Source organism: Pyrgilauda ruficollis, unplaced genomic scaffold (genome assembly GCF_017590135.1).
Source record: "Pyrgilauda ruficollis isolate IOZ18807 unplaced genomic scaffold, ASM1759013v1 scaffold6, whole genome shotgun sequence".
Classification (NCBI taxonomy): Eukaryota; Metazoa; Chordata; class Aves; order Passeriformes; family Passeridae; genus Pyrgilauda; species Pyrgilauda ruficollis.
This window is the reverse complement of record NW_024527710.1, coordinates 9,056,337-9,078,321: the sequence shown is the minus strand read 5'-3', so window position 1 is coordinate 9,078,321 and position 21,985 is coordinate 9,056,337. Positions and strand designations below refer to the sequence as shown.

Here is a 21,985-nt window from a genome sequence, read left to right as displayed (position 1 = left end):
GGCAAGACGGAGATTTGTACACACTGCCAGGACTTCCACAAGCTCTTCCGATTGCTCTTGCAAGAGAACAGTGAGCTCACCAGGAGGCTGGAAGGGCTCAGAGGTCTCACAATGCCTGCAGGAACACACATGGCAAAGCCCTTGGCTCAGCTCCCAGGGAAGTACTTATCCTACATACTTCTCCCATTCTTGTGTGCATACACAGATGCCTGTACATCCCAGAGCAGGGTGGCCACGCTTTTATGGTTGTTTGAGGATGAACTTGAAGCTCAGAAGACAAGTGATAAGGGGGCACTTTTATCTGCAGGCTGTTACTACTCCATCCAAGCTGCTAGAGCAGTAAGTGCTTCCTTTGTGCCTGGGATTCTGGTACCCACACTGCAAAGCACACCAAATGCAGGCAGGCCAGAGACCATCATGTGTTCTGTCTGTGACAAAGGTGACCCAGCCTAGGGAAACCAGTTTGCCCAAGGTAGGAATAGAGTGTGTTCAACCGCGGAAGAGCCCCCTTCAATTTGTCCATTTGGGATTTTTAGCTGGTCACTCCCTCCAGAATGGCCAACGTTATCAGTCCCCATGCAGGGCCAGCTGCAGACCTGGCACCATGGCAGAGCCTGGCCTACCACTCTGAGGGGTTGGAGGCTGGAGAGTAGGGAAAGGGCTGCTGCAGAGGCCTCCTGGCAGCCCATCACTCAGGACCTTCCCTTCTGCACTGTCCTGCGGTGAGCTGCTGTAGTGCCGTGCGAGCAGTACCGAGCCTGGCCCCACACATCATGTCAGAAAGTGAATCACTGCCATTTTACAGTCTGCTGTGAGTGAAGGTGATCTTCATGACATTGAAACAAAAAATACAGATATGAGAGAGAAAGGGAAAGAAAAAGCAAAAGGTGTCGAAAGATAAAAACAGGAGTTAAAACTAACTTGAGATATTCGGGCAACAGGGGACACTGGCACCTGCAAAGAAAAGAAATGGGGCAAGAACAGAAATCCCATTAGCCTTTAGTCATCATTGCAGAGGTTCAGAGATGGAAAGACAACGAGATGAAGATGAAAAAGAAAGCACCATATACCACAGCACTGGGAGCTTCCCTCCAGCATAGGCCCTGGCCCTGGGGCTGCTCTGCAACTGGCTGTTACACAGCAGGCTGATGGCTCTGGCCAGCTGTCCCCTGACACTGGCAAACACCTGGAGCTGGAGCTACTTGCAAGGGAGTGAATCCAGAGACCATCAAGTGACACCAAGAACTACATTTCTCACTGCACACCACTGGCCCCAGCCCCATACCCCAGGGAAGCCTGCAAGGGCCAGTAGGTGACATGTACAGGGAGCATCTGTGCTACCCAGTGGCCAGGGGGACTGCACTCAGTCCCAGCCACCTCTGCTCAGTGCCCCTGATGCTCCAGCTTGCTCACAGCTCACCAGCAGCACAACTCAGTCTCCTTTCACGGTGTATTGGGACACTGCCCAGTCCTGTATGCTCTCAGTGACTTGGCACAGCAGTACATTGGTACAGGGTGGCCAACAGTGGGAAATAACCCTTGTCTGAAGTAAAAACCACAAAAATGAAAAGCTTAATATTTAATAACAGTAGACCAATTAATTATGCATTAAACAAGTTTTCCCTGCTCAGCAAGCTCCAGCTGGGAGACCAACTACCAGGGCTGGTGGCCAGCACCTCTTGTCAATGCATCCTCACAGCACTGCCTCGACCTCCATCAGGTGACAGGGGCAACAGCTTGGGCCCACTGGGCTTGGCGGATTTCATGCGCCTCATTAATGAGGACAAGCTCGTCAGGAGTGAACAATCACTTCAAGCTGCATGACACCCGCTTCCACTCCTCAGAGACTCACAAGGGATGCACTGGGGAGAAGGGGAGGAGGACAGAGTGCTGTCTCCTGGAAGGGGAGCATTGTCTGGCAGTATCCCAGGGTCCTGCTGCTGTCTCGAGTGAACTGCGCACTCTGGCTTGGTTTTGTCTCTCCAGAGAGCTCTGCAAACTTACCAAATGAGCAGCATCTTTGGCTTATCCTCACTCACAGACAGGAAAAGGAAATTTCCTGGCTCCCTGTCTCTCTGATGGCAGCTCTTGAACCTTGCTACAGGTCTAGCAAGGGACATCCTTGTTGCAGACAGCCTGACCTCTCTGAAGATGGGAGCAGATGCAAGCCCGACTTGTCACAATTCTTCACGCAATGCAAACCACAACCACACAGCAAAGATGGCTTTTGTGTCCACATGGAGACCTGTCATAGAGGCCTGTCCCCATGCACAGCTGTCCTGGAGCAGCCCTGTTTAACACTGTGCTCCTCCTCAAGAAGCTGCATGCTGTTACTGACTCTGTGTGACCCCCTCCTTAGTGCTGCTCCCAGTGATCTGCCTATTGAGATGTTCTTCCTCTGGCACACGTGCCTTTCTTGCTCCCCACAGCATTTTCCTCCCGTGCTGTGACACCATCCTGTGCTGTGCTGTGGCCAATTAATGTGCCAGCTCTGCTGGCAACTACCAGCCTGCTGCAGCCCACACGTGAGATCTACCACTGGTTCTGCCTGGGAGATGCACTAACTACAGACCCCTGACAGCTGCCCTGGCACAGAAAAAGATGTGCTGGTGTAGCTCACCCCAGATGTGAGCCAGACTGCTGTGAGTGGCAACAGGAAAGGCTGTTCTTGTCCCCCTTGCCAGACACAGCAATTTTACATCAGGAAATGGCCCCTTCAAAACTCTCCTATTAGATGAAAGCTCTTAGATGAATGAGCAGCAGGAGGAAAAGGAAAGTAGGTTAGAGACCAGGAGGAGGTGCAAGTTAGAAGAGAACTGTATGTACCTCATTTGCTGCTAAACTGCTCCCTCCATCACAAAAGCCCAAGTGCTCCCTCAGTTCATCTGGGACTTGGACGCTCTGAAAGGCTCTGAACGAGTCAGGGTGAGCCTGTCTCTGATCACTACAATGACAGGTACTGCGCTTTCGGTGCCATCAGAGATGTGCAGACACAAAGCAGCAGCACAAGACCTTTCTGCACTGTGAAGTACAGTTGCCTCCGTGAGCTGGCAAAGCTACAGCCTGAGGCATCCCAGGCCAGTGAAAGCAGCATGCAGAGAATGGCTTTTACTGAACTATCATCCTCTGCACTGAGACCACCATGATCAGTCCTTCAGTGGGCCACAGCACTGGCTGCAGAGCACTGTAGTCTGCAGGTAGCTCTTCTCTTGACTCTTAGCTGAGCACAGCAGGAGAGTCAGCACACCAAAGATCCCAGAATGAAGCTGCTGGGACACCCTCAGCAGTGTAAGAGCTCCATGTATCTCCTGACTGCCCCAGATGCAGCCCATACGGCCAACACTGCACCAGTTGTGCTCAGCACTGAAGCTCAGCCAGGGTGAAGCCAGTTCAGCACCTGGGAACATCCCAGGTGTGGACACTCCCAACTGCATGGAGGCTCCTCCCAGCTCAGGACAACTGTAATGAGCTTCACACCGTGTCTAACACACACCACACAACAGACCAGCCCCATCCAGGTACCCCAGGATGGCCTGCAGTGACAGGGCCAGGGAGAAGGATTTGCAACCCAGAGTGCAGATACTTGGACATCCTTGGTCTAAAGCCCACTCTGTCATTGTGACTGAGAAGGCGTGGATCTCCTGGAGGGTGGGAAGGACTGCAACTCTGCCTTTGGCATGGGGACATGGAGAAGGGGAACGAGAGGAAGCAGAATTCAAGAGGATGAGCTGCTCCTTACCTGGAGTCTGGTAGTTGAGCCGCCTCATCTCAACTGGGTCAGATGAGTGGGCCAAGAGTGAGTCCTTCAGGCCGATGGAGTGCTCATCCTTGGAAGAGGGGGAATGTGCCCTTTTCCTGTGGACAAGAGAAGGCAGAGACAAGCAGGTGAGTTCTGGCAGAGACTGGCATGAATCACCCTAGGAAGGAGTCTGGGTCCCTGTGTCTCAGACAGGTGCATCCCAGGCTCCTGGGGCTCTGGGTAAGTTGTATCATCTTCCATGCCTCCAATTTCCCATCTATGAAACAGGAAAGATTATATATAAGCAATGTCAGATGTTTGATTAGTGAGGCATTTTTGAAATGTGGTATTCTGCATAGTATTTATTACAGAAAATGCAGATAGATGCAAGATACTGTTTTCTCTACTGTCTCTAGGAACTATTTCCTGTAGTGGAAGGATATAATAAAAATTTTTTTCAAGTATTAGAAATATTTAAATATAGAATGCTGTAATATAATAGTGTAAAGGCTCTTCAGGGTGTGTTTTATTGGGCCATTAATACATGTCTTGAATGGTTGAAGGCACCCAAGGCGTGTATTAATGGAACAATAAAATACAATGTTGTCTCTTCATGCTATATTTATGCCTAAAGCGATGCCACCACCTCAGGCTCTTGCTGGAATTCACAGGCAAAGCAGGGACAGATCCAATCAAAAAGTGGACAAGTGAATATTAAGGAAAATATAATACTGCAAGAAGAGTTTCTAGCAAATCTCTAGGTCCCACTTCTAGCTCTAGATTACAAATATGGTGGGTACGCCCAAGGGCTGGAGAAGGGTGTTGGGCAGGAGCAGCACAGCAGTTCTCTCTTCTGAGCCTGTGCTGACCCTGGCACCTGGCCAATAGGCTGAGCATGCAGGAATACACAGAGACTTTGTCTTCTGGCTACAGTCCCCAAATGGATTTTGCCTGAACCCCTCTGCTGACCTGATGTTTCCTGGAAGAGAGGGAGCAGCAGCACTGCTGCTGTACATGAATGCTAGCACATTTACCAGCCTGCAAATGGCAACAATCAGTCTCTGGCTCTCCTTGTGAGGCCCCTGGAAGCACACTGAAGGGCTGCCAGGTTCTGCACAAAGGCAGCTGCATCCCTGGATAGTAATGACCCTGAACCATGCATGATCCCAAATGCTCTCACAGGCACAGGGCACTTTCACTTCCATCAGAGGCTGGGCATGCTGGGCTGCCACTAATGAGAAGCACTTAGAGAAAACAGTGCATCAATCATGAGTGAAACCTGCGTGTGTTCCTTGTGTGGCCCAGCCTGTGAGCTCCATCTGCAGCCTGAGGCTGCAGCAAACACTGGAGCTGTTCAATGGAGAGAACCAGCTTGTGAGTCTTACACTACTCTGAGGCTTCTCAACATCTCAGAAGCCTTCCAGCTGCCTGGATCAAGACAAAAGAGCAGAAGGACTGAGACCATTGATAGAAGAATGGAGAATACACAGCCAGCAAATAAACCTCCTATCAGGAGCACAGCAGGATGTGCAATGTGTGTACCAGTCCTCAAGCAAAGTGGGCCATCTTTTTTGGGGAATGGGCACAGAACATAATTAAACTTTATCTCTGTCTAATTAGCCCAGTCAGGGAAACTCCTAAACCATCCTCCAGATCCCAAGCTACCCACTGCTGCTCAGCTTCAATTCATTCCCATTATAGACTGGCCATTGTGAATATTACACACAGATACCTTTGGGAGAAAATGCCTCCACAGAGAGGCTGGACAGCCAAAACCACAGCATCACTCTGGGCACATGGGTGGTGCTGGAAGAGGACATGCTGCTCCCCCATGGGCGAGGATACAGCAGGGACATGTGTGTCAGGTCTGGGCACTGCAAGCTAGCCTGGTGCTCCACCCACATGACTCCAGGACAAGGCAAAGCTAAAGCAAGGTGGGAATATCTTCTATGGGGCCCTGGTACAGAAATCTCCTCTGGGGCCATTTTCTCTCATTAAAGACTAGCAAACATGCTGTTTCTTACAGTTGCCCAGTACTCCCTCAAAGCTTCTTCATTAGAGACTGCAGGAAAGCACCTGCACTCTTGAGAGAACAGCTCTCAGTCTGAAGTGACTGAGAAAACAAAGGAACCCCTATAACTGCTGCTATTGTCAGGGTTTTTTGATTTTTAATTTAATTGCAAAACCAATCTGGGAAGTCTTTATGTTGGAACTTCTCCCTGAGAGCTGTGAGAGGCTGACAACTGCTAGGATGCTGATACCTTTGAGGAAACAAAGTCTTTGTAAACTCCTAAGGCTGGCATGCTCCACACTCCCAAAAACAAAGATGCCCCTTAGTAGCTTCAGGCTTGATTTTTAAAAAGGAAAATAGACTTGAAATTTTAGGAAAACAAAAAGATAAAATGGATTCATACCTTTCTTGCTTACTAGATCCAAGGAAAAGCAGGAACAGAAGAAAGGAGATGATCACTGACATAGAAAGGCAATGCACATGCACAGCAGAACTCCATTTAATCAGACAACAAAGGCAGGGAAGGCTCCCTTCCCCAGCTAGAGAGACATATGTAAATAGAGAGCCCAGGAGGAGCGGAACCTCAGAGCTGAGCTGATAGAGAATGACCTACTGTAATTGAACAGGTTACATGAACACATGCAAATGCAACCCATGGCTCCTCCAGAGGATGATCACACGCTACAGTTACAACTGCAGCAGGACTGCTCTGACAGGCAAAAGGAGGTGTCTGCTCCCACAGGGAGCACAGTGTGAGGGTGGTTCTGATCCAGTAGTCAGGACTGAGAGGCCCTAAGAAGAGAGCTCCACTCTGATTTCAGCCTGGCACATCCATGCCCTGTTCTCACCACCGAGGTCATGTTCTTCAGCCAAAATTCACAGGAGAGGGGGCAGCTCCCACAGACCCAGGAGGCAATTTCTATAGAGAACCAGTACTAGAGAAGCTTCCAAGGCTGCCAATCCAAGTTGTGATGAGAGAGCAGTCAGACTGGCTTTAGGGACAAAGCTGTTCTCTTCTGTCCCACTGTTCATATGCTTCCAGAGTCCACAGCAGCTGTGTCCTGGGGCTGATGTTAACTACCTGCTGCACACCCAGCCCTTCTGCTCTCTTACAAAGAAGCCTTCTGCTGTGCTAGGCAGAGACCTTCCTCCTCCCCATGACCACCAAAGACTGTCTGTCAGAGCACCCTGCACCTGAAGGTTACAAGGAAGGCCCCAAAGGTGCCAGCACCTCTAGTGCCCATGCTGTAACTGCCACGTCCCAGACTGCATCTCACCTTTTGAAGAGAAGTATGGCAATGACAATGATGATGATTAATATCACAGCCAGGACGGGTCCCATCACCCACAGCATCTCTGGCTCATCCTGCTGCTTCGCTGATGCCACTTCCATCACGATCTCATCCGAGTAGGGGCTGGCTGCATATCTCTTCTGAACAGCACAGGCAGGAGCGGGAGAGAAAAGCAAACATCCATTATGCTAAAGCAACAGCTACGTCCCTGAAATGCTGAGGTTTCCCCTTGCTTCTGGTTAGCAGAGAAATGGTCACGCTTCTCAAACCCCAGCAACATACCATGAGATACTCCCTCCCTTGGCACCAGCGGAGGTCAGGCTGTGGCAACAGTTTCTGGCCGGCCTGACACATTCTGGGTGCCAGGAACTCTGCTGGTGCGAAACAGTTCCAGTGCCAGCAACTTCATGGCTGACAAACCTGACCTGGAGGTGCAAAATTCAAGAAGCCCAGCTAAGAGCCACTTGCTAGCCCTGGACTCTCTTGGAGCCAAACCACAAGCTTTTGAATCCCAAACAATTGCACAATGAGGCTGGCTGATGATTCCTAAGTGGTTTACAATACCTGCTGTGCTGATATCAACACATCTCTTCAGGATAGAGTTATATTAGGAAAACCCCTGCTGGGCGAGGCGGGTTTTCTTAAAGGAATGAAATGACAGGAACATTTTCTACCTGATGTCTTTGATAAACAGACCTTAGAAAGAGGCTCATTCGTACTGGCTCCTTTCCTATCTGCAATGTGGCAGCCCAGTGATTTATAACCAGAAGGGACAGCTTTCTAGCCCCACTAGCTAGATGGAATCAGCAGAGACCCAAACCCTTCCTGCAGAAAAATGACACCACACCTGGCGCTCTGCTGCTGTTTCTAAGGCTTATGGAGCTGTGCTGCACCCTCACAGTGCAGCGCTGCTGGGTCAGAAGGGTTGAATGCTGCAAAACAAATCCTTTCTACCTATTTGAGAGGGCCAGAGCTGTATCAGTTCTGTGCCTGTGGCTTTTGAGCAGCACCTGCTGCCTGGCATTAAGGAGTTAGAAAGCTCTGCTTCTGCCATAGAAAGTTTCGGTCACAGAAAAGGTGCCTGTGGATCTATAAATCTCCTGCTTTAAGGTTGGAGTTTAAACGTGCACTTCATGTCTTCACATATGTGAGGAGAAGAAAGGGAAAAATCAAGCCTGCTGGTGTCACACAAATGCACATCTTGATCTACTCTCACAGGTGCCCTTGATCCCAGCCAGGCTGGTTTCAAACATGTGTGCAGTACAGAAGATGCTCTTATCTGGGACATCCTTCTGGCAGCATGCACTAGTTCAGCATCCTAGCTGCTCTCCTCAGACTTATCAGCAGAGGTGCCACTGTCTGGGAAAGAAGAGTGGGGAGTGGTTGCCACTTTGTGAAACCTTTCAGCCCCACGAGACCCTGTTTCAATAACTGAAATAGCTGCCAGCTCCTGGTTTAATGCTGTTCTTACAGGACATCTGCACAGGACCACTGCAACTCATCAAACTGTTCCTACACCTCTGTGTCCAGTTCAAACAGCAGGGCAGGGAGCAGCTGCAGCTCTGAGCATGGCACAGATAAGAAAGCCTGTGACTCCCCTTTCTTGGGAAGTGGCTACTCTGTGAGGGAGCGAAATGGCTTTGCCTGCGACTGCCCAGGAAGGTCAAGGTGCATCGGTGGTGGGGGAGGGAAGGAGCAATGCTCACGTGTGCAGCAAGGTGTGACCATCTCCAAAGCTTTGTGTAAGGGGCAAAGATTCATATTTTTTCAGACACACTCTGGAGGCATTGCCTTCCAAGGGAAGTCAGATGCAGAAGAGATCAGAGGGACTGCTATCTCAGTGGCATTTCCAAAGGCAGACTGTGAGGTGCAGGTGCTCCTGCTCCCAGAGACAGTGTTTCAACCACATTCCCTCTGCCTTTGAAGAAGGGCAATGTTATGCTCTCCTGCTGACACTTAGATAGCAACCAATTTCAGAGGAGCTGGGTGCGGGAGACAGTGCACAGCCTTGGACAGAGTGCCTCATGCCCCAAATGAAAGTAGATGTGATGCAGCAGGGGATGCAGAAAGGTGGTCTGCAGGAGCAGGGTGTATAGGAGGTTTGTAGGAGAGCTACTGCTGGCTGGTGGCTTACTAGAGGGCTGTGGCAGGTCTATGCTAGTGAGGAGACGATGATTAGAGTTGGGATCAACTAGTTAAGGTCAGCTCTTCCTGAAAGGGATTGTCAGGATGGTCATCTCAAGGCCTCTGCCTTACCTTGTTGTTAATTTGTGAATCTTTTTCCCTCACCGATGTGCACATCTTGCCACAAGAACGCGTGAGCTGGATGAGTAATGAAGAACCTGACCAGCCCTAATTAGCCATTACAAGTAAATGAGGCTGAGGAAGGAAGCCACAGCTTGGAATTCAACCAAATGATTTGGTGCATCTCTATTATTTCCATTATTTTCACACTGGCTGCTGCTACTGCTGCCACTGCTGCCACCACCACTCCTGCCCTGTGTTTACAGCTGGACATTGATGTCCAGCTCTTGCAGCATTGCTCCTTGCTTATTGCATCAGCCCCTCCTGTGCCCAGGCCCTGTGTGCTGCTGGCTTCCAGCAGGGAGACATGCAGGTGAGGAATCCCCACACAGCAGGGAAGCGTGCACCTTTGCCCTGCTGATAATCCACTGAGATGGCAGACAGGTTGGCTTCTCCAGATGTCATCTCAAAGTGAAATTCTGGGCAGAGAGGCACCTGTGAGGACAGGTTTGCAGGGGGAGCATCCTGTTCACTGCAGAGTATCAGCAGGCACTGTGCAGGGTAGGATTTCATGGACTGTTTTCTACAGACACTTACTTGAACCAAAGCAGAATGAGAACCCATCCCAACCATGTGCCAAGGTTCTGAGCACAGCCCTGCAAGCCAGAACTGAGCTTGTGCAGAACGTGTGTGTTGACACTGTCCTCCCCACTCATCTGTTATGTGGAACACATGGTGCCATTTCCCTCCAAAAACACCATTTATCAAGTCAATTCCCACGGCTGCCTCCGCTCGTTCAGGCCAGCGATGCAGCCTCCCTCCTTCCTGCACAGAAAAAGCTGTCATCCTGCTTTGCAGCAATTGCTCACGCTGCCTGCACTGAGCCCAGCTCAGCTCTGCTAGGACAGGCTGTGCCCTCCCCAAAAGTCCTTACCGTGTCCCCGTCCTCCAGCGAGGCCAGCACGAAGCAGCGATAGCTCAGGTCTTGAGACAGAGGCTTGTTGTAGAAACCTTTGTAGTTCTTCTCATCCCCCAGGGTGAAGGTCTCAGGCAGCACATCCACTTGAGCAGCAATGTAGGGCTTGAGCCTGTCTGCCTGGCGTCGCTGCCGCCTGCTCTGACTCCCCTGGCTTATGGCCTCCAGCAGCTGGGGACAAACAAAGTGCCATCACTACTGCTGGCAGCATGACACCACCTTAGGCTGTCACCTTCCTGGCTGTAGCACTCGGCAGGGGTGAAGGGAAGGGAGGAGAAGGTAACTGGGTTTGATTTGTATCTGGTGGTACTAAGGAGCCAGAGGCAAGTATTATCCATCCAGGCATTGCTGGGCCATCTGTCCACAGAACCTCACTGCAAGAACCTCCACTAGGATCTCAACTTTGGAAGTGTCCTGAGTCCTGGGAAGCTGACATGGTAAATGTTAGGGCTGAGACAGCCTGGCTGTGACTGTCCCCTTGAGTCATGTATCCCAATGGGCTGGGAGAGAACCAAGCCATATCCTGTGGCCTAATTATTGGTCTGGACAGCAACTCACACTCTCTATGGACACTGGATGTGAATTACAGCTGATGCTGATGTTTAGGGAAAAAGTGACATTTGCCGTGTCTTTTCCTTCTGTCAGTGCCCCTGTATCTCACCTGCTGCTGTGCTGCAGGCAGAGCTTTGTTTAAACCACACAGAATAGTAGCAGATTTCATGGAATGCTCAGAGGAAAAATGGCAAATTTCATAGCCACAAGTTAATGAAAAAGGATATAATGCACAAAAATCCAGTTGCACTGCTAAGAATGACTCTCAAACGTTTAAAGATCTTTTCCAATGAATAAAAAAGAACATTAAGTTTGGAAGAGAAATTCTAATTCAAAATGAAGAAGGAGAGATGAAATACATTTCACACAGAAATTTATCAAGGCAACACTGTCAGGGCAGATAGGGAACATCAGAGGGTTAGAGATGGTGATGTGCACACAAAGTCACGCTGCTGAGCTGGCCTTACTCCTCCTGAGGAGGAGCTGGGTGAGAAACCCCTTACTCTTTCCCCTTGACAGTCCATCCTCGTCCTCTTATGAGTACTCACATAGAAGCAATTAAGGAAAACTGTACCTTGTCATTATAGTATCACCAGGGAAAAAAAAAAGAAAAAAAAAAAAAAGAAAAAAAAAGAGGCTGGAGAAATCTTGGTTTCACAAATGTCATTGTAATCCTGAAGGAAAAAAGCAGAAAGATAGTTTTTGGAGTGTGGAGTTTGCTTCCTACACCCATCTCTTGCATCTGGCTGAGATTACAGCTGAGCTCTTTGGAGCAGAAAGTGCAGCTCTACGTGCATGTAAACAAAACCACAGGGCTCTAGTTGTGGTTAAGGTTGCTGGAGGCTTCTGTCACTTGTACATGTAATGCACAGCAAAAGACTGCATCAGAAAACTGCTAGGCCTGCAAAGTTGAGATCCTGAAAAATTAGAAAATTAATACTCTCTGTGCAAAGTTAATTCAGCTGTCTTATGCATGTGCATTGTGCTGCACCCTTGACTGCAGAGTCACAGACTATCTTTTCTCTAAGTCCCCTGCTTTGTTCAACACACAGGACAGACAGTGCTTAATCAAAGAGCAGATATTCCACATTTTGTTTTCTTCTTTGCATTATGCAGCCTGAGGCCTTGTTTATTGCTTACTATTCAAATCCAGCTCTGAAGACAAAATTAATAATTTCCTCATGGGCTTTTCTATGGTGCTGATCACTATACTATTACAAGTACTTCACAAACATTAATGATCTTATCTTCCAAACACCCATATGAGTCAAGATAAAAGTGATTATCCCAATTTTAGAGATGAAGAACAGAAACACTGCAACATTAATGTAAAAAAAGTCCACTAAATTTGAATGTCAAATTGAAAAGACATCAGCTTGTTTTGTTTTTCAAGAAAACTTAGTATTTTCTTTATAGCACTGACTCTATCCAGCTCCTATTGACTTTCTCTGCAGCTGGGGATGCTTAGGCTTTGCAAATGAGAGCTCCAGGATCTCAAACTGAGCACTCAAAAACATCACATATGCAAGACACTGGCTGCTAATGAAAATTTTGGCTTAAATAATTCGCCTGAGGCTGGGTGAGACAGACAGAAACTACTTCTTTCGATAGCTTTCAATCACCTAAACCTCAAAACCAAAGCAACCTTCCTCATGCTGGTCTTCTTTTCCTTGTGACATCTGTGATGCTGGAAAACTTCTGCAATGAAAATATGCAGGAGACCTGTGGGTGATGGTTCTCCATCACACAGCTGTGCTTCATTTGCAGAACAGAACCACAAATACCCATTGTGGAGCTGGAACCTCACAAGAGCGACTGTGTGATCGTGTAAATAAAGCCAAGCTGACTTGCACCTTCTGACTGTCATTTCTGAGTGCTACAAGCTTGCAACTTTGTTATCTTAATGGATCTTTCTGTATGTGATTTCATGGAATTTTTCCTTTACATTTTGGGGGTGGTGGTGTGTGTGGGGAAGAAAGAGCCCACAAAGCCCTTGTGTGGGAGTCTCCTGACACCTGCACATGCCTCGGGTGTCAGAGCACTCCTGGCACAGGACAAGCTGCATCTTGGGGTAATGTCTGGTGCATGCTCAAAGCCTTGAACAAGCAGGTGTGAAGGGAGCTTTGTGGGTTTTGTTAGATACAAGAATGAACTCTTTATCTACACTGCAGGCTTAGGTCCTGTCCAGAGAGGGAAAAGCCTCCTGACAAAAAAAGCTTAATAAACTGAAACCAATAGTTTTCTCTCCTAGCTTGTTTTCAATATCAGCATGGTCATTTAATCTGAAAAAGGCTGCAAGGACTGTAAGACCTGTGACAGGATCTGGCCAGAGCTCTGAGACACTCAAGTGTGGTCTCCTAAGGGGGCACATTCTGGGAGGTGGCTCCTCCTTAGCTTGACTCCAGCCTCCTTCCTACATAGTGTCATGAAGAAAGGCTGAGTGGGCACCCATCCCACAGCCCCCATCTGATGTGCAGCCTGCACCTGTGTTATTGCTTTCATGCTGCCAGGAGGCCTGGGCAAAGTGTGCTGGGCTGTTTGGGAACCACTTCCATCACAGCAGCTGCTGCAGGCTCCTACCTGGTCCAGCTCCATCTCATCAGGTGTCCGCCACCGAGCAGTCAGGGTGCTGGTGCTCTGGTCTGCTGGCACAACCACGATGTAGTACCACCTGGGAAGGAAGGAAGGAAGTGTAAACACTGGACCCTGAGCCATCTCAGGCTCCCTGACCATTGGCAGATCTCCCAATAGTCTCCCTGACGATTTGGCAGGTCACCAAATAATGTGTGCTGCATGACTCAAGGATGACCTACTCCATTCCCCGTCCTTTAAACAGCAAAAGAGCTCAGTAAGGAAAAGGCTGGTTTCCAGCTGCACTGGAGAAGAGAATACTGCCATTACCACTCATTAGGATAATGAAGATCTACAGACTGGGTTCCAGAGGGTGGTGTAGGAGCTGTGAGAAGGACATTTATATAATCGGATTGTAGCAAGAACCCTGGGGAAATTGTGCTTCAGCTCAAGGATACCACAGTAACGAATAAGACTTCCACAAACTCGCTTTTTTAATCTCCTTGAGGCTTTAGGCATTATTTATTTAAAGGATATTATACAGTGTCAGAGAAAGTCCCTCCTGATCCTCAACTGTATTTTTGCCGGTAGCATCTGGAGTATACCCACCAGGGTGAGGGCAAACTGTCAGAGAATTGTCTTAATTTTATTACACATCAATATTTGCTCAGAAAGAGCCAAGACCATGATCCATATTATGGGTAAATGCCTGCCTCTGTAACACAGCCTGCTTGGAAATTCACTCCCAGGTTACAAAATCCACATGTTGGCAGAGGTCTGCCCTGCCTTTCTCTCCCCACCCCTAGCGCCCCACTCTGCCTTCTCCACCCAGGAATGGCACCTACCGAACTGGCACAGTGGTCTGCACTTTGGGAAGAGTTAGTGTGAATTTTCCTTCCTGTATGTACTTGTTTGTGGCGATGGGTTTGCTTTGCAAGACATCAGGAGCGGTGCGGATTGAGACGAGGTGCTGGAGCCCCCCTGCACTGCTCCCACGGTTCATCAGCACAAAAGAATAGTCCGTGTCTGGTTGGAGGTCACTTATGAGCTTCTTCATCGAGTGGCCGTCCACCTCCACACTCTGGCTATTGTACAGAATCTGAAACAGGAAAAGGACATGTTCATGCAGCTGACAGCTGCTGCTGCAAACTCACACTCCAAATAGCAGCGCTAGAGATGACAGTCTGGCTCTGGGTCCTCCCTCAGGTGGTTTGGCTACTGTATGCTTTGTAAACAGCCATAAATCTTTAGCTAAAGAAGAGCAACCCCCAGCAGAGGGTGAGCTGTGCTCCCTGTACCTAGCAGTGATGGAGCACAGAGGGGTCATCTCAGCCTGGGTGGCCAGGGCCAGCAGTGAGCCTGGTGGTGCCACATGCACCGCTTTTCAGTACCTACTTGGGGGAGGAATCCAGATGGCTGTGCTTTGCCCCCACGTGGAAATGAATGGATCTTTGTTTCTTCTCTCACGAGGCTACAACACGCAATAGGCTTGTGGTGTAAAACCCTGTCTGCTTAAATTGGTGTCAATCCCAAGTCTACCAGCTGATGCCTGGTTGGATGCTTAATGCAGATCATCCCCCTCCCAGCAAGGTGACCGGGGGTTACACGCCTCACCAATGATCTGACAAATCCAGCACAGGGCTCACAAATTGGTACCCAGAATGGCGGCTCTGCAGGTGTGACACCCTGTCGTCATGGCAACAGATGCTGGCGCCACACAGCCGTGGGCAGGAGGTCGGAGCTGCTTTTCCCTGCCACGCCTGCAGCAAGGGGCTGTGGGCAGGGCAGGGCAGAGGCACTGGTGGCTGGGGGCAGTGAGAGCCCCCCACGCACAGCTTCCCCCCGTGGACCCCTCAGCTAACAACATTTTTCAATGCCTTCTTGTAGATATGCAGGACCCCCACCTCCCCCAGGCACAGCAGCCATGGGCACTGCTGGATTAGCTGCACCCAGCAGCCCATCTGCCCTGGGAACCTCGATCCTGATCCTACTGGAACAACTCCTTACCCCAAAACCTTGGGTGTTGCCTCTGCAAAGCAAGAACTCACACAGTTCCTAGAGACAGAGACCAATGGGGTGTACACAGCTAGAGAGGCCAGAGGTTGTGTCCCAGATGTGAAAAAGCAGCACATTTCTTTGCACCAGGTGACTGTCCAGCATGGCACGGGAGTGCTGGATTTGTGACAGTGGTGCTGAGACACAGCATGCCAGAAACTGGCAACACTAGAGCTGGAGCATGTCAAACCATGCCAGGTACTAGGTGTTGCAGGCAGAGACCCCATGGTAAAATGTGCTTGTTTCAACAGCAGCCTTGAAAGAGAGAGAAGACAGTTCTGTGGAAAACTAATTACTTGAAATAATTTTTCACCAGCTGAGCCCACTTTTCAGGCTGACACTGGCAGCAAGGGGGGGACCAAACTTTCCTTCAAGTCCCCTTTTCAGCAGGTGACTGAACTCTACAGAAAGCTGCCAGCTTTCTAGGACAAGGGCAGCTGATTAGCACTGCTCTAATGTTCAGTGTTGGAGATGGAAGGAAGAGAGAGGTCCTGGAAAGAGATCTGAACAACAGCGGAGCACAAGGACCTGGCTAGGCCTAGAATTTGCAGCTCAGCTTTTGTGTTATCCAAACAGCAATACCCACAGCATGCTTCAATCCTCTCCATGTCACTTTGCAAGGAGATCAGGATAGGAAGAAAACAGCTCCAGCTTTTTTGCTGCTGAGAAAATACTCCTAATGGGTAACACACCAGCAGAGAGAAGCCAGCTATGGAGAAGAGATGCAATCAATCTCATTTGTTGACATGCTTCAGTTTTCAGGAATGGACTATGAAAGCAAGCATCAAGTAGCTAAAGCAACAGGTTGGCAGGGACAAAGGCCCTGCTGCTGCTCCACATGTGGGAAAGGCTGTCAGAGGTAGCATAGCAGAACAGCCAGAGAGAATTGTTTTCTGTTGTGACTCCTCTTAATGGTGTTTTCTCCTGGGCTTTATTTAATCCCTTTCTCCAAAGACATGTGCATCAGCTGAGTGCTAAAATGAGTGAAAAATCAAAATGAAGAAATGCTTCTTGCAGCACTGGAATCAGATAAGCATTTGCTCTGACACAGAAGTAGGTACACCAAAGAGAGGACTACTAGACTTCAAATCATCTTAGCAGCTTGGCTGTCTGGACCAGCACCACCCCTTCCAATGACATTGCAATAGTACAGGTCTAGATACACCAGATGCCAGTAAGTCAGAGCATGTTCTGGGGGAGAATCAAGACCTCTCTTTCATGTGCTCCCACACAGATTTGAACAAAACCAAACTTCCAACATTAAAACCTATGCTGAAAGGATGATAAGCCCACAGAGTTCTGCTGCCTCTTGGATAAGACTTCTCTTTACAAATTCTTGCCTAATAAAGGCATCACCAACTGCTTCTCAGCGTGCTCTAGGGAAGACACCCACCAACTGCCTGCACATGAGCATGTGCTGGGGACAGAGCCATTTTCCTAGAGCAAGAGGAGGCAGAAGAGATGGTAAGCATTTCAGTTCACAGCTTCCCTGCCTGCTCTGCACTGTAACTGGCAAGAACACAGCCTCCGAATCAGTGCTAACACCAGACGATGATTTTTATTGCCATGCACAGGAGTTTGCATCCAAAGACAGTGAAATTGGCATTTGCAATGCTTTCCTGAAGCATTCTCTGCGATCCCTCCTTTTCACAGCTGCTGCAGCAGTTCCACGTCCCTTTACCTGCCACAACACATTGTCTTCTCAAATGTTATGCACCATTAGTTAAGGCCTCTATGTAAACCTTACACTAATGTAAGGGCTCAGAGACAGTCATTCATGTGCAGCTGGAAGATGCCTGGAAGCTCAAGCAGGAATGCTATTTAGAGGCTGCATCATGGCCCACTGGTAACTACCAGAGCAATTCTGGCCCAAGGGTTCTGAACTGCCAAACAGTGCTGACTAGCCCATAGATTGCTGTAAAATGTCATCTCTGCTGCTCTTACTCACAGGAGAAGATTTGCAAAGCTAGGTAGGTCCAAATGTCACTGCTGAAGTTCTCATATTTGATTTCAAGGCAGTACAGAATGTATTGAACTAAAAGATGAAAAGACACATAGTGTGCAACACTGGGAAAGATAACAACTCAATGGAAAAGTAGACAAGGCTGGAGTATTTGCAGGCAGGAGTAATTACTACATTCTATGGGACACACTATGAGAAACCACTGCCCAGCATTCTCAGGGGTTATTTCCAAACCTATATCATTATAATTTTCAAAAGGCGCTGCTCCTTCTGCCCATTTCTAAAATACCTTGTAATGCTGCCTTTAACCAATATATCCTCTGTCCCACGCTTAAGTTGAAGAATGTATCTCAGGAAAATGCACTTTCCCCAAGGAGAATGTTGTATCTATCTTGCACTTTCCATGAAAGCTCCAGAACAGCTTTCTGCAGGTGGAATAAAAAAAGGAATAGTGCCTCTGCTCCACCACAACTGCTGGGCAACATTTTACAAGGAATTTATCTCCTGGACCAGAAGAAGCTGTGAAAATTCCCCAAAGAGATCTCAAAACTTCATTATTGATTTGGCAGCAATGAAAAATCTTAAGGTCTCAGTTCATTCTCTAATAAAAAAAGCACCAGTCCTGCCTGTGCCTCACTATTCATTGTCGGAACAATATCTACTTTAATTAAATCTGTTAAAGTAGAATATGACACCCTTTGGGACATAGATTTAGCATGAGACTGTTTATCAAGTGTAGATAATACTAATTGTTCCCATGGAGATTTATGTGCTATGCTAGTTACAGTAGTAGGCTCTGGCCTCAGCATCCCATGTGCCTGAATTAGAGGAGAGAGGTGAACCTTGTTTATAAAAACACAAAATCCTGAAGGTTAAGGATTTCTTTCAACTGGCACAATCAATGAATTAGAGCTGACCCTCTTAGCTCCTGGCCTTGACTCACATGGGCCTGCAAGTCTGGAAATATTCATAAAAAGAATTATTAGAGAAATATCCTTCTAACACTCTGGTTTGCATGACTGCTCTTAAGTTAATAAGTGGCTAATGCCATCTCCCATGTCATCTAAGGGTTAACCTGCAGCAGGGGCAGACCCTGAGTCACCTTGTGATAGCAATCACAGCTATGCAGCTAGGAGAGGAGACAGACAGGGCATCAGCATTACATCCCTGGCTCCTGGCTACCTCCAGGCTACCACTCCCCCATCCCTGTGTGGTAGTAATGCTCCCAGGGTCACACTGTCCCTCTCCAGCATGGCACTGTCAGACAGCAATGTGGGCTTTGGGCCACAAGAGAAGGCCAAATGAAGCACACTGCCTCTGCAGCAGAGTGCCAAGTAACAGGGCTCTCTGAAGTTCCTTGCCGCCAGATATCTGAACACTGATCCTAACGTGCCCTACATCTGGGAGAGCTCTGAATACCACAAGGTCTTCACAGAAGCCTTGTCTGCTTCAGCTAAACTGTATGTTAACAAGTGTCTGCCATTGATCAAGTTAATTCAGCTTCAGGGTTTAAACAAGGAGAGTTAGTAACAAGGAAGGGGAGATACTCACACACTTTGATGTGGATGCAGTTCAAGATTTCCCCTCATTCCCCTGGCCATGGATCCCCCACATCTCATGCAGGCCTTGTATTTGCACTTTAGGCACAGCATGGCAGGGGGCACATACAAGGAGACAGAGAAGTCACACTGCTTCCAGCCCAGCACCTTTGCAGAGGCAGCAGATTGGTGCTGAGACTGGGAAGATTATCTTCAATGATGTGACATGTTGGTCTTGTTTCTTAATGGAGAGAAACTGCACTGTGATCTACACACTCCAGTCTTTTACCCATGTAAGTGACAAGTACTGGGGGTTAGACAAGAGCAGGAAGGCAGGGTCATCAGTGTTTTCTGCAGCCTGCTGGATGACACCACATCCAGAACTGTACTGGTGAAAACAGAGCAGCATTCCTGCAGAGTTCCTGCTGTACTGACTCATTTTGTGCTGCTCATATCTCTAAGACATTCAGGAAGTTTGATGATGCTTCATCCCTTCACTCCCTGAGATTATGCATCTGCCCTGATGCTCTGAAGTAATTCATGAAGGTGATATGGATGTTTGAGACAGGACTTGTAGTAAAAGGAGTTACTCTTAGTTTTATTCACTGTCTGGTTTTCAGACCACTTTGTCCTGCTAACTTCTTGTGATTAAATCAAATTTATAACTCTTCACACCTCAGCTCCATGTCAGGCATCATGACAAGCTTGTGTGACCACTGTCATGGAGCTACAGTGGTAAGCCTGGCCGACAGAACCCAGTTGATGCTGCTATCCACTGTCCTGCTCACTGCTACAGGTGGAGCTTCCTGTCCTTCAAATCCCACTCTTACCTTAAAAGGCACTGCAGATTTATAGGAGTCAGGCACTTCCCAGCTCAGCAACACAGATGTTTTCATGACGGCATTGACACGGAAGTTCTTAGCAAACACTGGAATGAAAAACAAGATATTTGAGCACTGTAAAGACAAGTGAGGAGGGAGCCAGGCGGCAGCTCGACTCTGAGTCTCTTTGTCTAACTCAGCAGCAGAGGTGAAAGAGTTCAGCTATAGCAGAGAAGTAAGAAATGAGAAGAGACCAGCAGCCTTTTACCAAGTCTACAGTCTCCAGAGGAGTTCTGCTTTTCGACTATACTTTTCAGCATCACAGAAAGGAAGTTGTAGGCTGAGCTGCAGCCTTTCTCTATCCCCACTCCACTCACACTCCCTTGGCCCTTCGTCATGATCAAACAGCAGGGTAATTCAGGTACTGGATCTGCAGATGATCCTTCTCAGCCACCTGCTCCAGTTCAAGCAAGAGCCTTTCATGTACAGATAAAACATCCAAGTGTGCCTGTGAATGCAATTAAGGTGCCACCAACGCCCTCTCCCCCCACATGGCAACTTTTGAAAATCTTTGCTGAGCTTTCCCTCACTGAACTAGTTTTAGACTAGGGAGCCACACAGTACCTGATCACAACAGTCACAGCAGAGGAGAATGAAGCCTCATGAACCAAAGCAGAGGTCCCTGTCCTGGAGGCAGAACTTCCTGTTAGGGTTTCTTAGAGGGGCACTTACCTTGCTCTACAGGCATGGTCCGGGACTGGATGCTGGGGCTGAGTGGCCCAGCCCCCTTATTGGTGCGGGCCCTCACTTTGATGTCGTAAGTGGTATCAGGTTTCAAATTTGTCAAAGTGATACTCGTGTCCTTGGTGATGTTAGCCAGGTCCTGCTGGCTATTTATGTCCCTGTATACCACTGTGTAGTTGACAATCTTGCCGTTTCTTTCTGCCAAGACTGGGGGGTCCCAAGCAACTTCTGTGGTGGAAGTGGTGAGACCCACCACACGCAGGTTCTGTGGGAAGCCGCTTGGCACATCTTCAGCAGTTGTGATCTCCTTCTCAAACTCCTCTCCTGGGCCAGCTCTGTTCTTGGCAGACAATTTGAAGAGGTACGTGGCCCCCTTGTGCAGGTTGGTCACTGTGTAGTGATGGTCTCTCTTCCCGAAGTCTATGGTGTTCATTTTTTCCTCATCCAGACGTCTGTACTGCAGTCGGTAACCCAGCAGCTCCCCTACCATCTCCTTGGGTGGGTGCCACTGGATGAGGGCTGTGTTCATGGCTGTCGTGCTAATCATCATGGTGGGCTTCCCCGGGACTGCAACATAAACACACAATGACCATCTATAGCCTGGGAGGAGGGGAAGGAAGGATCGCTTCCGTGCCGCTCAGTCCGTGAGGATTGAGGAAAGTGGGAAAGTTCAGACAACAGGGTGAAGAGGATGACAGACAATTCACAGGGATAGAGGTAGACTGACCCTAATCCGGTGGCGAGGGAAGCTGGAGCCAGCCAGCTCTCGGTTGCCATTTTCCCACGTGCTGCCATTTAAACCAGAAATAAATTCAGCCATATCCAGCCCCAAAATTCATCCCCTTTTACAGGAAACGTTTAAAGCACCTCAAAGCATCATATTTATCTCAGAGAAGATCTGAATCCCGTCCTCCCAATCAGTGGTCTTCAGACACTCCAGCCAGTGCACAGCATCAGGCCATGCTGGCCCTGAGGCACTGTACCACAACAGACACCCCGAAGCCCGATTCCAGCACCCTGGTCTGTCTGGAGGCAGACAAATTTCATCCTGAAACCTTGCAGTTTTACCATCTGCAGAGGCAGCGAGCAGAGCTGGGTGGGATGTTTGCCATCAGAATATATTTTGGTTTAGTTGAGAAGTAGATTCGTCATGTCAGTGTTGATGGGAGAGGTGAACACAAGCGTTCCACAGGATTTTTGCTTATGCTGCACAAGTCAAGGGGTGTTGCCGTCACTGGTTAGGAACTGATGGTTTTAAAATGATGGTTTAATACCTTGATCTCCTTCAGTTAAAAAAAGGATGCGTCTTCACATCAGCTCAGATTTGTAAACAAATTAACTGATAGGGAAGATACTCAGAATCAAAGGCATGTGGCCACAGATATGAAAAAAAGAAAAAAAAGAAGAAAAGGGATTGCAGCCAAACCTAGTTAAATATCCTTGTAGTTTTTTGAAATGTATGAGCCCACAGTCGAGCAC

General features: G+C 48.5%; 1 protein-coding gene across 1 annotated transcript in view; it reads right to left on the bottom strand.

Annotated features, from left to right (window-relative positions):
• PTPRF (protein tyrosine phosphatase receptor type F) overlaps positions 1-21,985 on the bottom strand; it is a 376,714-nt gene that overhangs the window by 28,431 nt on the left and 326,298 nt on the right. The window contains exons 15-22 of the mRNA XM_041483344.1: positions 20,495-21,073; positions 19,772-19,869; positions 14,231-14,484; positions 13,395-13,485; positions 10,221-10,433; positions 7,028-7,182; positions 3,740-3,855; positions 922-954 (exon numbers count right to left, since the gene is read on the bottom strand). Coding sequence (XP_041339278.1) covers positions 922-954; positions 3,740-3,855; positions 7,028-7,182; positions 10,221-10,433; positions 13,395-13,485; positions 14,231-14,484; positions 19,772-19,869; positions 20,495-21,073 — 1,539 coding nt within the window. The remainder of the gene's footprint in view (positions 1-921; positions 955-3,739; positions 3,856-7,027; positions 7,183-10,220; positions 10,434-13,394; positions 13,486-14,230; positions 14,485-19,771; positions 19,870-20,494; positions 21,074-21,985) is intronic.